Consider the following 15,657-nt stretch of genomic DNA (forward strand, 5'->3'; position numbering starts at 1 on the left):
CGCCGAGACTCTCCTGGGTACTAAAGAGTGGCCGCACGTCACTCAAGGACGCCGGCCACTCTCCCAGTGAAACACCGCAGACACAGGGAGACTGTGTACTGCTGTAGGAAGGAGCTTCCGGTCAGCTCCCCGGCGCTACATTCAGGCTCTCCTGCTCTCCCTGCACCCGATCCCCGTACGCTGCAGGTAACATGGGGATGCAGGGGGGGGAGGGGGAATAATACCCATAGCAGCAGCAAAGGCTGCATGGGTTCAAAATAAACAAGCAGCGCAGCACTTTAAACAATGTACATGTGTACTGTGATATATGTTTCAGCACGTTTTATATATATAATATATAATGAAGCTTTTGCTGGCAGAACTGTCTATAATATCAGCATGAACTGTGATTATATGTGTAAACACTTTGTATATATATATAATATATATATGAGGCTTTGGCTGGCCATGGGTTAGCAGTGGCATAACCTATTGCACGTTTAACCATGTTTTCTGTTATTTTTGGTTAAGGTTGCAAGATAAATACACTGCAGGCAGTGCTCATATTAATTGACTAAATGCATATATTTTACTGTATCCTACACCTGGGTTATCACTGTATAATAGGCTATTAAGCATAGTAACTGTATAATAGGCTATTAAGCCTATATTAAAACTGCAGCAAGTAACCTGTACTGTGATTTTCTGTGAAAGCATGGCATGACGGCCATTTTAATCATTGCTGGTTTTCCAGTTATAATTCCAGACCATACACCTCTACTCCACAAGGAGGCGCAGGGGTGTTAGTGGGAATTTTTTACTTCAGGATAATCTAGAACATTCCTGCCCTACATCTTTAAGCCACCAGAAGGCGCAGGGGTGTTAGTAGGAATTTGGTTCGGGTTTCATGCCTATGTGAACTGCTTTTCACATAAAGAACACTTTAGTTTCCTAATAAATATGCTGTTCAGCAATAACATATATATATATATAGATATATATGCCATATAATAATGTTATTAAGTCGTGCAAGTGTCTGTCTGTTGCCTATTATGATGTCTGTCTACATAGCAAATAAGGCTCTAGTGCAGACTAAAAATGTTAACATTGGCAATTCAAATTAAAACAGCGGTAATCGGAGTCTCAGAATAACTCCGCCAGCGCTAACAAAAGACAATCTTTCCAAAGTGACAATTTTCCTTTGGGTACCAGAGTGTTTATTTCACTAGTCTTATAATTTAATGCACGATTCTATGTCAAATCTCACACCAATAACTACAAGTGAGAAGGGTACATTAGTCCAGCATTCAGATAGTGCGGGGTTTTGGACAACCATACATAATCGTTTCCAAAAGGACGCGATCCGCCATTGGTATATGCGTTTCTGTCAAACATTATAAAAACCACAGATACATTTGGGTCACTAGAATCTATGTATGAAACCATGCCGATCACGGTTCAAAAAAGCTGCAGAGTATATCTGTAAAGCTTCTGCTAACGCCGGTTATTTTCATTGTCTCTAGTTAAGCGCGACAAGGCCAGAGCTTGTTTGCGCCTGAATTTGATATATGTGTAACGGCATTTTATCCCTATAGGATATTCTGCCATTAGCGCATACAGTATACTTGTAACGGTGTTTTATTCCTTTATAAGAAACAGTCACGCCTTGTAACGACAGGACGTTACAGTCAGCAAGCCAGTGGTTTGATGACCTCTTTTACAATTGTGGAAGTGCGTCTTTTCATGTTACATTTGCGAGGTTTCATGACTTCAACTCATATATGTCTCAGCTATTTACAGCTTAGAGTACAAAACTGCTTCTGGCGAACGGTTTGGCAGGTTGTCATTTAGTCTTTGCTGGTTTATAAACCAGGCAATAGTACGCCAACAGAGTCAAAGTTACTTATTCCCCTCTGTTTGAGCAAAATCAAACAGCTCCGTTGCAATATCAATCAGCAAGTCATTTACTACAGTTAGAAAATGGATTTTCTGCAGTTAGTTTTTGCTTATTGCAGCCACAAAATTGTATAATTGCATTTGATCTTCACAATGCGTATTTACCCAGTCCGGTTTCTTCATCATAGGTTCTAGCGTTTGAAAATCGCCACAACCATTAACCATTTCATTTATACCGTTGCTTATCGCTTCCGGTATTTACCAAAGTGATGTTGGAATAATAGCTCATCTCACATAAGAACTATGTATCAACAAAGTTCCTCTATCTTGCGCTACTAAGTTATACTGCGGTAGCAGATTAAGTTCGAAAACAATCACATCTAAGTCTGTCTAAACGATGTCAATTCCTAGGTAAGATTATAAATACGGTAAATCAAAGACTTTTACCTACTACACCAACAAGAACAAAAGTACACGCACACTAGCGGTACATTGGTGTATTCAATTATTAAGAATAAAGATGTGTTTTCAATTTAGTGCACCACCCTTCAATCGCGTTTCCCACAGAGGGACAAGGGTGCGTATACTCTGGACGACAGTCACAGAGAGTCAGGATTTGTAGTTAAAATCAACGCAAAGGTTCTAAAACACGACAGATTCCTGTCGATAAAGGTACTAGAACTCTGTGCATTTTACAATGCAATAGATAAATGTCCTACATCTCTGTGCATTTTACAATGCAATAAATGATTCGCTTTCAGTCTGACCAGGGATAGACTCTGGTTTCTCTTCATAACAAATAAATCTTTCGTTTTTTACTAAAGATTTCTGTGGAGAGGAACAACCGTGAGTTTCATGTAATTTTTTTTTTTTTTTTTTTTCATGCCTGGCTCACGCTGCCCTTAAGCAGTCAAACAAAGCAAAGGCAGTTGCATACTCAACAACCAGTGAGAACCAATAAGCCGCATGGCAAGGCGGTAGGTAACTCAAATCTTCAATGGCTCAGAACGCTATTATGTGAAAATGTCAAGACATCAATCCGTGAGTGGACATCTGTTAGACAGGCGATCTCAACCGTCAGGGTTTGGATCTTAAAAACTGGACATTAAATCCAGAGGTGTTTCATATGTGAGTCCACAGAAGGGGGTTACCCTCAGGTATACATGAGGGCATCTCGCCACAATTACAAAAGCTCAGTATGTGTACATCACATTCATGGGGTCATTCAGCATCGTGTATCTGGCTCCACCATTGTCCGCTTCTTTCTTCGTTGCCAAAACGGATCAGAAGACAGTTCGTCACAGTCATACTGGTGGTATCTCATGGGTTTCAGAGAAGTTTGCTTCTCGAATTTTCAAGGAATACTTGCACACGATCTTGGCCCGCTCATAATACGTCCAACCTGTTACATCAGGGAACGTTCTTTTACCCATAGTTACCTATGTACCTATTATCTATGTACCGCAGCTGCGGTTGACGGGGTGAGGGTTCAGACCGCCCTCTTAAAAAAATAGAGCATTACAGTATCGGTTATACCAACCATGTCACGAAATACTAAGCCGCTTAAGGCAGCTCATGACTAAAAAAAAAAAAAAAAAAAAAAAAAAAAATTTCGTGTGCTTACATAGGGTGTAAACCTCGGAAGTTTCCAACATCATACTTCAAGTACCCGTATTCTGTTAAACAGGATGGGATGGCAAACTGCGTTCATCTGCACTAAGAGGGCAGGTATCTGTGTGGTAAACTTATTTTCAAAGCGTTTGCCTCTATTTGCGTCTGTCAACATCTTTCTACAAGGTGTCACCAAAGTTCAGACTCTATTTATCCCACCTACAGCGCCAGGCGATTTGAGGTTGGGTTTAGATTTTCTTACAGTTTCATATTTTGGAACCCTTTCAACAAATGGGGATTAAGTTTCTCACTTTGGAAAACATTTTTCTTCTAGCCTTGCCTTCGGCAATGGTGCTTCGACAAGGGGTTTGTTTTCATATTTGGGTGCCTTGTATTCCAAGCCACCGTATTTGAGTTTTCTCATGACAAAGCAGATCTTCGGACGAAATCCGCTTTCGTATTCTTCACATCAATATACCAATAGTGGTTCCTGTGTGGACAGCACATTCTAAAATTCTGAATGTGGTACACGCGTTACGCGTTTATATATGTACCGAACGTCTACAGTACGTGATATGAATACGTTGTTGTTATATATGATACTGTAAACTGGGGTTAGCCAGTTTCTCAGCAGACATTATCCAGTTGAATAATAATGACTACAAGTCAGGCTTACTTTAAGGCTAAGTTACAATCGCCTACGTCAGTAATAGTTCATTCCACAGGTTCTGTGGGAATGTCAGACCCAGCGGGTCGTGGAGAGTCTACGACGCGGCTACATAGCCTTCAGTGCACCACGTTTGTGCACGTTTACACGTTATAAATGGTGGCGCCATCAGCATTTAGCTTTGGCTGCCTACTGTTACAAGTATCAAACAGCTCTCCCGCCCACGAGGGAAGCTTTGGTACGTCCCAAGAGTACTCCAGTGACCCCTAGTGGATGATAAAGAAAATAGGATTTTGGTACTTACCAGGTAAATCCTTTTCTTTGAATCCATAGGGGGCACTGGACGCCCACCCAGAGCAGTTTTACCTGGGTTGTTTTAAGCTCAAGGGAGCTTAGTGAACAAATTTAACTTGGATGGTATTAAGCTCAAAGGAGCTTATGGTAACACATTTTCACCGGTTGGTTCAAATTATAAGTTCTATCGGTTAAGCTGTCAACTTTTTAGTTGACAATAAGGTTACGAGTCAACTTTGTGGTTGTCCGTTATGTTATAGGGATTCTCCATTGTCAACCTCTCTATATCCTGTTCGCTCAGTAAAAAACACTGGCAAAGTACACTGAGGTACTTGGGGATATGGAGGGGGGGGAGGGTCCTAAATTTGAATATTCAGTGCCTTTGTTCGGCTACGCCCGTCCATATCCCAAGAGTACTCCAGTGCCCCCTATGGATTCAAAGAAAAGGATTTACCTGGTAAGTACCAAAATCCTATTTTCTGGTATCGATGGACATCAAAGATGCTTATTTACATGTTCCCATCTACCCTCCGCATCAGGCATACCTGAGGTTTGCAGTGCAGAACTGCCACTACCAGTTCCAAACATTGCCTTTCGGGCTCTCCACGGCTCCGAGAATACTCACTAAGGTGATGGCAGAGATCATGGTTCTTCTTCGTCAAAGTCATCCCATACTTGGACGATCTCCTCATAAAAGCGAGATCCAGGGAGAAACTAGTGCAGAACATTGCACTTTCCCTGACGGTACGGTTGGATCATAAACCTTCCAAAATCACAATTGGAACCCACAATGAGGTTATCATTTCTGGGAATTATATTCGACACGGATGCACAGAAAGTATTCCTACCAGTGGAAAAGGCTCTGGAGACCCAGAGGAAGTTTTAAAACCAGCACGCGTATCGATTCATCAGTGCATCCGCCTGCTGGGGAAGATGGTAGTGGCCTACGAGGCTCTACAATTTGGCCGATTCCACACCAGGGTGTTCCAATGGGACATACTGGACAAGTGGTCCGAATCGCACCTACACATGCACTGGAGGATAATCCTGTCAACAAAAGCCAGTATTTCACTCTTGTGGTGGCTTCAAAGTTCTCACCTCCTGGAGGGACGCAGGTTCGGGATTCAGACTTGAATCCTTGTGACCACAGATGCAAGCCTCCGAGGTTGGGGAGCAGTCACGCAAGGGGAAAGCTTCCAAGGACGATGGTTAAGTCAAGAAGTACTCTTCACATAAACATTCTGGAACTGAGAGCTGTGTACAACAGCCTTCATCAAGCGGCACACCTTCTTCAAGGTCGCCCCATACAGATCCAGTCAGACAATGTAACGGCAGTAGCTTACATACACTGACAGGGCGGAACAAAAAGCAGAGCGGCAATGGCAGAGGTGACAAAGATACTCCTCTGGGCAGAAAGACATGCAAGAGCTCTGTCGGCAATTTTCATTCCGGGAGTGGACAACTGGGAAGCAGACTTCCTCAGCAGACACGATCTCCATCCAGGAGACTGGGGCCTCCTCCCAGAAGTCTTTGCAGAGGTAGCAGATCATTGGGGCGTTCCTCAAGTAGATATGATGGCATCACGTCTCAACAAGAAGCTTCAGAAATATTGTTCCAGGTCGAGAGACCCACAAGCAATAGCAGTGGATGCACTGGTGACCCAGTGGGTGTTTCAGTCAGTGTATCTGTTCCCTCCACTTCCACTAACACCAAAAGTTCTCAAGATCATCAGAAGAACAAGGGTTCGAGCAATTCTCATTGCTCCAGACTGGCCAAGGAGGACTTGGTATGCAGATCTTCAGGCGTTATTACTGGAAGATCCTCAGCCTCTTCCTCTTCGCGAGGACCTGCTTCAGCAGAGGCCATTCGTTTATCAAGACTTACCACAGCTGAGTTTGACGGCATGGCTGTTGAGCGCCAGATCCTAGCCTGTAAGGGTATTCCCAGTGAAGTCATTCCCACTCTTTTTCTGGCCAGGAAAGAGGTAACGTCCGAACATTACCATCGTATTTGGCGAAAATATGTATCTTGTGGAAAGATAATAATATCCCCAGGGGTCAGTTTGTCCGTATACGGAGAAATTGTACATCAGTTTCTACATACCAAGTACAGGCAAGAACTCTTATGCAGTCATTCCTAGAACAAGGCTACCCAGTGACATTACTAGAGGAAGCAATAACAGAAGTTGAACAGATGGATAGAGTTGTGTTATTGGAACCAAAAAGAAGGAAAAGTGGTGGTGTAAATGATAAAATAAATATGTTGTTCGTCACACAATATAATAGCTGTGCTCATCAGATTGAACAAGTTATAAAGAAAAATATGTCCCTCCTAATGCTAGATGAGACTTTAAAACCCCAATTAGATCCAAAGTGGTCTATAATCTTTTGTAAAGCCGAGAATTTACGCTCTAAATTAGTGCCTAGTCATTTTGAAAGAACTAAAAAACAAAGAACAGAAGGTATGTGGCTACCTGAGAAGCCACCAGGTTTTCATAAATGTGGGAAATTGAATTGTTTATCATGTAAGAAGATATCGAGAAAAAGTACAGTATTCTGTTCATCTAATACTGGTGAGGAATTTCGGATAAAAGATTTTCTGACTCGATATACGTTATATATCTAATCACGTGCCAATGTGGCAGACAATATATTGGGCGGACCACATGCACCATGCATATCAGGTATATGGAACATAGACGTAATGTATGCAAAGGCGATAGACATCCATTGTCCAGCCACATAATACACTGCCAGAATTCCAACTTTGACAATTGTGTTATGATAGCTGTGGAACAAATGAAGAATACAACACGGTGGGGAGATCATTATAGTCTTTTATGTAGGCGAGAAGCTTATTGGATCTACAAAATGGACACTTTGGTGCCAGGTGGTTTGAACGATACAGTCGAACTGAATGGAGTATGAAAGTATGCTGATTATTAATAGAATGTTGTTCTGGTATAGTCATTAATATGGAAAACTGTTGGTATATTATGTACAGGTATATAAAATTAATAGATGGATAGCTGGTCTAACATAAACAATGATTAAAATTAATATTATGAGGAGAACATATGACCAAATTTATAATCATTAATATGTGGTGAATGAATTGGTGAGTCTGTTATGGGTTAAAGTCAATTATATGTTAGGTAATGCTCACGTAATAATGATATATAAAATAATATAATAAATTAAGTAGGTAACAATATTAAATAGTAATGGATTAATTTAATAATCGATATTTATGAATGATTAATATGACATCTGAATGTGGATAAAGGGGTCCGTCCATACATATATTGGAATAATAAATAAAATATACATACATAAAATCTTAAGAAATTAAATCTTGAGAAAATTTAAGGTATAATGTGTAATTGATATTGGTGGAGATACAGGTCAATTGTGTAGTCTGAGTCTGAACCACTAGATGGCATTATATTCATAATAAATACATCAGGGTTGATACAAGTGTGGCAAAATAGATGTGTAATTTACATATATATTTAAGATACTGTCTGTGACATTCTAAAGTATTATATATATATATTGAGAAAGACAGGGATAAAGCTGTCTATTAGGCTTGCAGAGTATCTCCCGATTAAGGGAGGTGAAAACGAGGCTTGGAATAATTAATTCATGCTATGTACATCCTCATAGCGCTACTGAAATGGAGGCTTAAGCCGCATGTGCATTGCGCATGCGCGAACTGGGCACTCCGGTATTTAAAGTTCTGAGGAAAGAGGAAGGCATTTTAAACACGGAGGAAGCCGCTGACACCTGATGGTAGGCGGAGAGAAACGCGTTTGTGGGACACAATACTTGCTGTCATTGCAGCATTTATCCATACAATTCCAGAATATATTTGAACCTGGCTGGTTCACTGCAAAGAATCACTTCACGGTAGTGTGAAAGGGAGTCACACAGGAGTCCAGTCACCAGCCTGTAATCCTTAAAGGGAGCTGCCATGCTCATGTAAGAACAAGGAAATATATCTATCTGGGTGCATAGCTCATGTGCTCTAGGTGTCTTTTGGATCCTGGTTTCGGTGCTGCATTATATGGACACAATATAACCATATTTAGAGTGCTTGTTGGTTAAAATACTGCCTGTCTAACAGCTTATGACTGCTCTGCATGTGGATTCACTAATTACTAACCAGTTTGTAAGCGCTTCTTGGCTGAAAAATTGCACGCCTAATCATCGTTTTATTGGCTTATCCTCATGTGGCATTTAAAGATGGAATTCATTTAAATAGAAGCCTAATTGAGACTGTAATTGAATATATCTACTTATGTAGAAATACATGCGCTAATGAGTATTTAGTGTGGTTTTACCTTAGCCGCCACAACTGCCATCATTAGTACAGGCACCTGCACCAGTCCCATGCTAGCTGCAAGAGATCCATCTGAAACTGGCTTCCCTTCCCTGTACATCACACAAAGCTTTTGATACATGCCTATGACATGCCCAGGACACTCACACAAGTAAGGGTGATTCTGTGCGACCGCTTTGCCACTGACCAGTTCACAGGGGCAGATTAGGATGGAAAATCAGCCCTGTAAAATTATTGAAGCAGTCCTAATGAAGGCAGGGTCTGTTGTGGGGTGGGATTCGTCCTCATAGGGTCTGATTCTGATTTGGACGCAGTTGCAGCCTTTCTTGCCACTTTTGTTGCAGTTGCCTATGTGACTTTATGCCAATGACACTTTAATGCAGTTCTCTAGTGTACATCTGTGCATCCAATTATACAAGGACTGAGATGCCCACTTTAGTGTCTACAAATGCTGTAATCATGCTTTGTGCATCATTAAAACTTCCACAAGCCCTATGCTAGAGCAATTCAACGTCTCTATATGTAACCACTATCAGAAACACGCCCATACTAAATTACATCTGCGTCTGATTAGCCAACCCCCTGTAACCACACAGGAATGCCCAATACATTTCTAATACACTTCTTGGTGCGTGTGCCTGATTCTGTACTGTAACTTAGTATGAACACCATTGCAGTGCATGCATGTGCGGTGCAATTCAGACACAAGTGCACATGAAAAACATTGCACAAGGAAAAAAATAAAACAGATTAGCCCCAACAGAAAACAATAAAACAGATTGGCCCCCACATGGGAATAAAAAATATATATAATATAGCTTTTGGTATTACAATTTGTTTCAAATTTCCACTGTTGTTTGATAGGTCCAGTGACACAGGGATCCGGTCTGAAGATCAACAGTGTCTAGGTCGACCACTATAGGTCGACAGTCACTAGGTCGACAGGGTTGGAAGGTCGACATGTACTAGGTCGACAGGTCAAAAGGTCGACATGAGTTTTTCTATTTTTTTTTCTTTCTTTTTTTACTTTTTCATACTTAATCATAGTCAACATGGATTGTTATCTGTGCCGAGCGAAGCGAGCCATGCAAGGGGACATGGTGCACTAATTCGGCTTCCCGGTCACTGTACGCGGAAAATGACACCAAAAAAACTACAACAACTCATGTCGACCTTTTGACATGTCGACCTAGCACATGTCGACCTATAGTGGTTGACCTATACATTGTTGACCTAGACACCGTCGATCTAACGATCCACACCCGTGACACCAAGAGGTTTTATAATTCTTGGCAGTAACATCTATATATTAATTTGTTAATTAACATTTATGTAACACCAGCATATTCCATTGTACTTTCTTTAAAAGTCGGCAGGGGCGGATTGGGAACTGAAAGGGCGCTGGAAAAATTTGTAGAAGTGGTCTCACATGGGCAGCACCAGAGGTAAATCGTGTAACCATGGCTGCAACACCAACCCTCACATATAAAGAAACAAAAACAGGCTCTATATGCACATCTTCCCTGTGAGCCCTATGCCTAATCCGCCCCTGCAGTTCATGACATAGGCAAGAATTTGTAAACTTGCTTCTGCACCTGCAGGGGTACATTTACTAAGATGGGAGTTCTATTTCAGATGGGATGTTGCCCATAGCAACCAATCAGATACTACTTCTCATTTATCTAGCACCTTCTAGAAGATAATACCTGGAATCTGATTTGTTGCTGTGTGCAACATCCCATCTTAAATAGAACTCCCATCTTAGTAAATTAACCCCGTTGTAAGCAAAACCTGGCCTCATAATCGAGCTCTTTGGGGTAAATTTACTAAAATGGGAGTTCTATTTAAGATGGGATGTTGCCCATAGCAACCAATCAGATTCTACTTCTCATTTATTTAGCACTTTCTAGATGATAATACCTGGAATGTGATTGGTTGCTATGGGCAACATCCCATCTTAAAAATAATTGCAATTTTAGTAAATTTACCCCTTTGGGTCCAACTCGTAACAGGGAATGCATTCTTCTTGTTATCACTATGAATTACTGTGCATTATAAAGAAACAGAAGAGACAAAATTTGTGTTAAAATAGTGTTTATTATACTATTCTTAAGCTATACAGTTTTCAACCATTATTATGAACTGTAACTCTGGAATAGAGAATGTCAGGGAATAATAATATGAATGTATTTATTCTAATAATTTTAAGAACTGAAAATTAAGCCAAAGTTGATGAGTTTCTAAAGTCAGCAAGCGTCCAGTGATAGACATAGCCTCACTAATGAAACGCAATGAAACAATATATTTGAATTTGCTGCAAAGAAAGTTGCACATTACTGTTAGCTGTCATATTTCCCTTCCTTAAATATCAGGACATCTCTATGTGATCTATAGAAAAACATTCAGAGGTTGCTGACTACAGGTCTCTATAAAACGTCCATCACATATTTCACTGATAGACTTAACAAAAAAAGAAGCCATCAGTATAAATGTGTCCTTTAAAAAAAAATATATATATATATATATATTTTTATTTTTTTTTCTTGATGATACAGTGCATATTTTTCTGTGTTCATGTACCTGACATTTCTGTTCTTTTAAGAAGAGTTAATACTTAAATCAACAATCAGCAAAATCTGAGGTAAACTAGCACTATAAGTGTGCATCAGCTTATTACATTGTATATCTGAATGGGATATAGTTATGTAACCAACGGTCACAATAACTCCCCCTGCATCCCGAAGCCTCAAAATACAGATGAGAAGGGACTATTCCCACTCGTAGGAGTCCACGACACCCACAGAGTGCACTTGCCACCGAGTCTGCGGCGATCGCAGCAAGCCAGCTAGGGGCTTTGTTCTGCTCGCCCCCCACCGGCATTCTGCTGCCGGGATCCTAGCATCAGGATGCTGACCATTGGGATCCTGGCAACCAATAACGCAGCCCCAACCCGTATGAATAGGTGTCTCATAATAAATTAAAATTTCAAAGGTTTAGTGTAACATGATACTAATATCATAAGTGTGCTTAATTTTTGCAGCACAAAATGCTAGGTCTTTTCTTTAAAAAAAAATTCCAGATTTAAATCATACAGCAAATATTGCTGAAAATCTGATCTTGACAAGTCTCAGCTCACTGGATCACCCCCTGTATCCCCTTTTAATGTACTAGTATATCATTAGAGTTCTTTCCTTGGGATCAAGACAATACATGTGGACAGCAAAAGCAATTGCCAGATTCACATTTAAATCCTTATTTCCTCTGCACCTGAAAGAGTGGTTATGTTCAACAGAGCTGTAACTAGACTTTTTGCTGATCATTTTTTCACAAAGTACAAGGTAAGCTTCAAATAGTGAGCATTCTCTAGCTTAGAATTCTCTAGCTTTCTAGTCAAGGGCAGATAGCTCAATGAATATTTTGTCTGACTGCAATGCCACAGGCAATGGATTCGAATCCCAGGTATGTTAGCATCTTGGAATGTAATAAAGGACAGTGTGACTGAATAACAAAGAAATCTCAAGTTGAGTTCATGAATGTTGTATAGGTATTAGCAACAGAAGGGCTCAGGGTAGGAGACAGTGGCGGTTGGAGATGCAGGGCTTCAAAAAAGGGGTAAGCTGCAAGTGGAAGCAATTAAAACAGCTAATTGACAAGTGCCGCCAACAGCACCCCCTACCCTGCAGCGCTATGTGCGATGCCGCTTCTGCACACACCTAGTTACGGCCCTGATGTTCAATGTGTGGACAAATTGCTTTCAGATTTAATCATTTTACAATCAAGTTGAATATCATATTTCAATTTAAAATACCTATTGGGTAATTTTTCTAAGTAGCCCTTTATCTATATGCAGTCATTGGCTTGCATCAAGCATCACTATCTATTGGTGTCTGTCTAAAGGTGTGTACACATGGTGAGATTTGGGCTAAACCCCAATTCTCACTATGCGATAGGGACTAGGGGGGTAATTCAGACCTGATCGCTCGCTAGCGTTTTTTGCAGCGCTGCAATCAGGTCAGAACTGCGCATGCGTATGCACCGCAATGCGTAGCAGTATTGCACGGGTACAAAGCGGATCGTTACTGTGCGATGGGTTTTACGAAGAATCCATTCGAACAGCCGATCGTAAGGAGATTGACAAGAAGAAGCTGTTTGTGGGTGTCAATTGACCGTTTTCAGGGAGTGGTTGGAAAAACGCAGGCATGTCCAAGCGTTTGCAGGGTGTGTGTCTGACGTAAATTCTGGCCCTGGACAGGCTGAAGTGATCGCAGCGGCTGAGTAAGTCATGGGCAACTCAGAAACTGCACAAAGTTTTTCTATGCCGCTCGGCTACACATGCGATCGAACACTTGCACAGCTAAAATACACTCCCCAGTGGGCGGCGACTATGCGAACGCAGAACTGCAAAAAACAGCTAGCGAGCGATCAGGTCTGAATTACCCTCTAGGTCGGTATCACAAGCAATGATAACTGTGCTTGTGATACTGGCTTTGTACGATTTTGGCTAAGTGTCAGTTTTGATTATCTTTTATACTAGATAGTCAAAATTTACTTGCCTGTATATTATCTGGGCTTGCGATACCGACCTGGCGGGACCGCGCATCGGGATCGCAAGGTGACTTTCACCTTGCGATCTGCATTAACTTTCTTTGCGATTTTGACTATCTAGTCAAAATCGCAAAAAAATATCTCACCGTGTGTACACACCTTTACAGTGCCTGCCAAATCCTGCCTGTTGCTTCATTAGGGCAACGAGTATGTCACCTGCACCCACAGCTGCTGAGATTTGAATCTGTAAATGGCCACAAATGGTATGTCCATGAAATGTTAATCTTACTGGAAAATCATGACATTTAACCCCTTTTTTATTTTTTATAATTTTGATATGTTCTATTTTAGATGTAAGAACACATTGTTATATGTTGTACTCATAGCAATATTTATAAAAAAAAGTACATTTCTTATAGTTTTTCATTATTTGCAGATTCCTTGTCAATAGTAAGCTAATGATTATCTGTGTAAAGCCTGAGACCTAACAAGAGTACAGTAACAAAATCTGATAGTAGTTATGCTGTAAAACTTGTACTCTTTATTAGAAAACTTATGTTATTTTTTTTCCCATGCAGTTTTTGCGTAATGCGCTCATTATACCGGTAGATCACATTGTGACCAAAAATATTCCACGGAACTTAGTAACTAAACTCTATGACATCTTTAGTAATGACAAAGTTCATAGTAATGATATGCAAATTAATGAAACATATTTAGAAAGTCATGGAGAAAAAGATATACTAGATGTTATACATCACAATAACAGAATGCTATTACATTTTGACCATGCTGGATATATAGATACATACGAACAAACGTACATACATGATTCTAAAATGTTCACTTTCTTTAATCACTGAGCCTAATCCTTACAGTAAAATGTAGCTCTATCTGAGAAGCCTGTTTACTCTGGTTAACATAACCATAAACATGCTTCAGACCACTCTATGGTACTCCAGTGAGCAAAATACATTTAATAAAAATTCCTAATAATATTAAGGTATGTTACTGTTAATGGTTCTACAGTTTTACACTATTCAATATCCCCTTCTCCGTCATCACATGCTATGCCCTGGACTTCTCTCTCAGGTAAAAGCCCATATTCATTAAAAAAGGACTCCACATCCCCAGCAAAGAACTCTTCATTTAAATTCTCAGTAACATTGATGAAATTGCTAATGAGTTCACCTGCCTTATAGACCAATATGGTTGGGAGAACATCTCTAGAGAACCGTTCCCCTGCTCCTGTGTCTGCTGACTTAATTTTGCAGAACTTGACTGATGGATACTCTAAAGCAAGACAAGTTAAACAATTATTTAGTGCCTCGCAAGCTTTGATCTCATCAGCAAAAATATGAACAATAACTGTAGTGATCTTTCGTTCCTTCTCTATTGCTTCTAAAAATTCATCCCCACTTTTGAGCTCACACAGGTACCCATATTTAGGACCAAAACTCAACCTCTGGTGCATGTCCTGCATACTCTGTTTACGGTATTTTTGCAGACAATTTTCATCCTCCTTGTCATGGATTAGTTCATATTCTTGCATGCTCATCTGTAAGGACAAAACATAACTATCAACTGCATTCCAAGTATGTTTAAATATCTATCTAATGCATTCATAATAATTAAAAGAAGTACAGTCATTGCGGAGATGATCATTTATACTCACATGACCCATTTTCAAGTATCAAAAGTAATAGCACAAATGTGCAGTAACCTATTGCAATCGCTCAGACATATACATAGTTAATGTACCCTAGACTGTTCAACACTAGCATCTATTTTTTTGGGTTGTTCTGTAGTATAAAACAAGCCTGTTGTAGTAAATTATTAAAGTAACTATATAATTTATATCATAATTTCAGTCCTTAGAATTTTTTAAACATAAAATTGTATCTTAAAAGGTCCATGCATCTTATTGGCCAAATACCTGTCCACCTATCATGTTTCTAAAAAATGTTTCAACCTGTTTCTGATTCCATGTTACAGTTCTCTTCAGGTTTTGCTACCCAAAATTATCATCACTATCATCATCTCCAAAATTATTATCGCTGTCTTACAAGCATTCCTTTGCTGTAGTGTTGCTCGGACATGTGAGCTTAAGCTGGAATAAAGGGGTGGTCTTCAGGTTGCCGGCGGCTGGCCTCCCGACGGCCACCATACTGGCGCCGGAAACCCGACCGTTGGCATACCGACATCTTTTTTCCTTCTTGGGGGTCCACGACCCCCCTGGAGGGAGAATATGCGTGCCACCGTGCCCGCAGCGTGGCAAGTGCAGCGAGCCCGCAAGGGGCTCATTTGCGCTCTCCAAGCTGTCG

At 40.5% G+C, this 15,657-nt stretch overlaps 1 protein-coding gene and 1 non-coding gene across 2 annotated transcripts in view; one reads left to right on the forward strand and one right to left on the reverse strand.

Moving 5' to 3' along the window:
- Positions 1-2,649: 2,649 nt before the first annotated feature.
- On the forward strand, positions 2,650-2,764 carry LOC134959519 (U5 spliceosomal RNA). The gene has a single exon (XR_010187544.1). It is a non-coding gene; the product is annotated as a U5 spliceosomal RNA (small nuclear RNA).
- Positions 2,765-10,959: 8,195 nt separating this feature from the next.
- Positions 10,960-15,657, reverse strand: part of PDC (phosducin) — a 110,216-nt gene continuing 105,518 nt past the window's right edge. Inside the window, exon 4 of the mRNA XM_063938781.1 lies at positions 10,960-14,891. Within this exon, the coding sequence (XP_063794851.1) occupies positions 14,370-14,891 (522 nt within the window). The 3' untranslated portion in view covers positions 10,960-14,369. The remainder of the gene's footprint in view (positions 14,892-15,657) is intronic.

Source organism: Pseudophryne corroboree, chromosome 9 (assembly GCF_028390025.1).
Source record: "Pseudophryne corroboree isolate aPseCor3 chromosome 9, aPseCor3.hap2, whole genome shotgun sequence".
NCBI lineage: Eukaryota > Metazoa > Chordata > Amphibia > Anura > Myobatrachidae > Pseudophryne > Pseudophryne corroboree.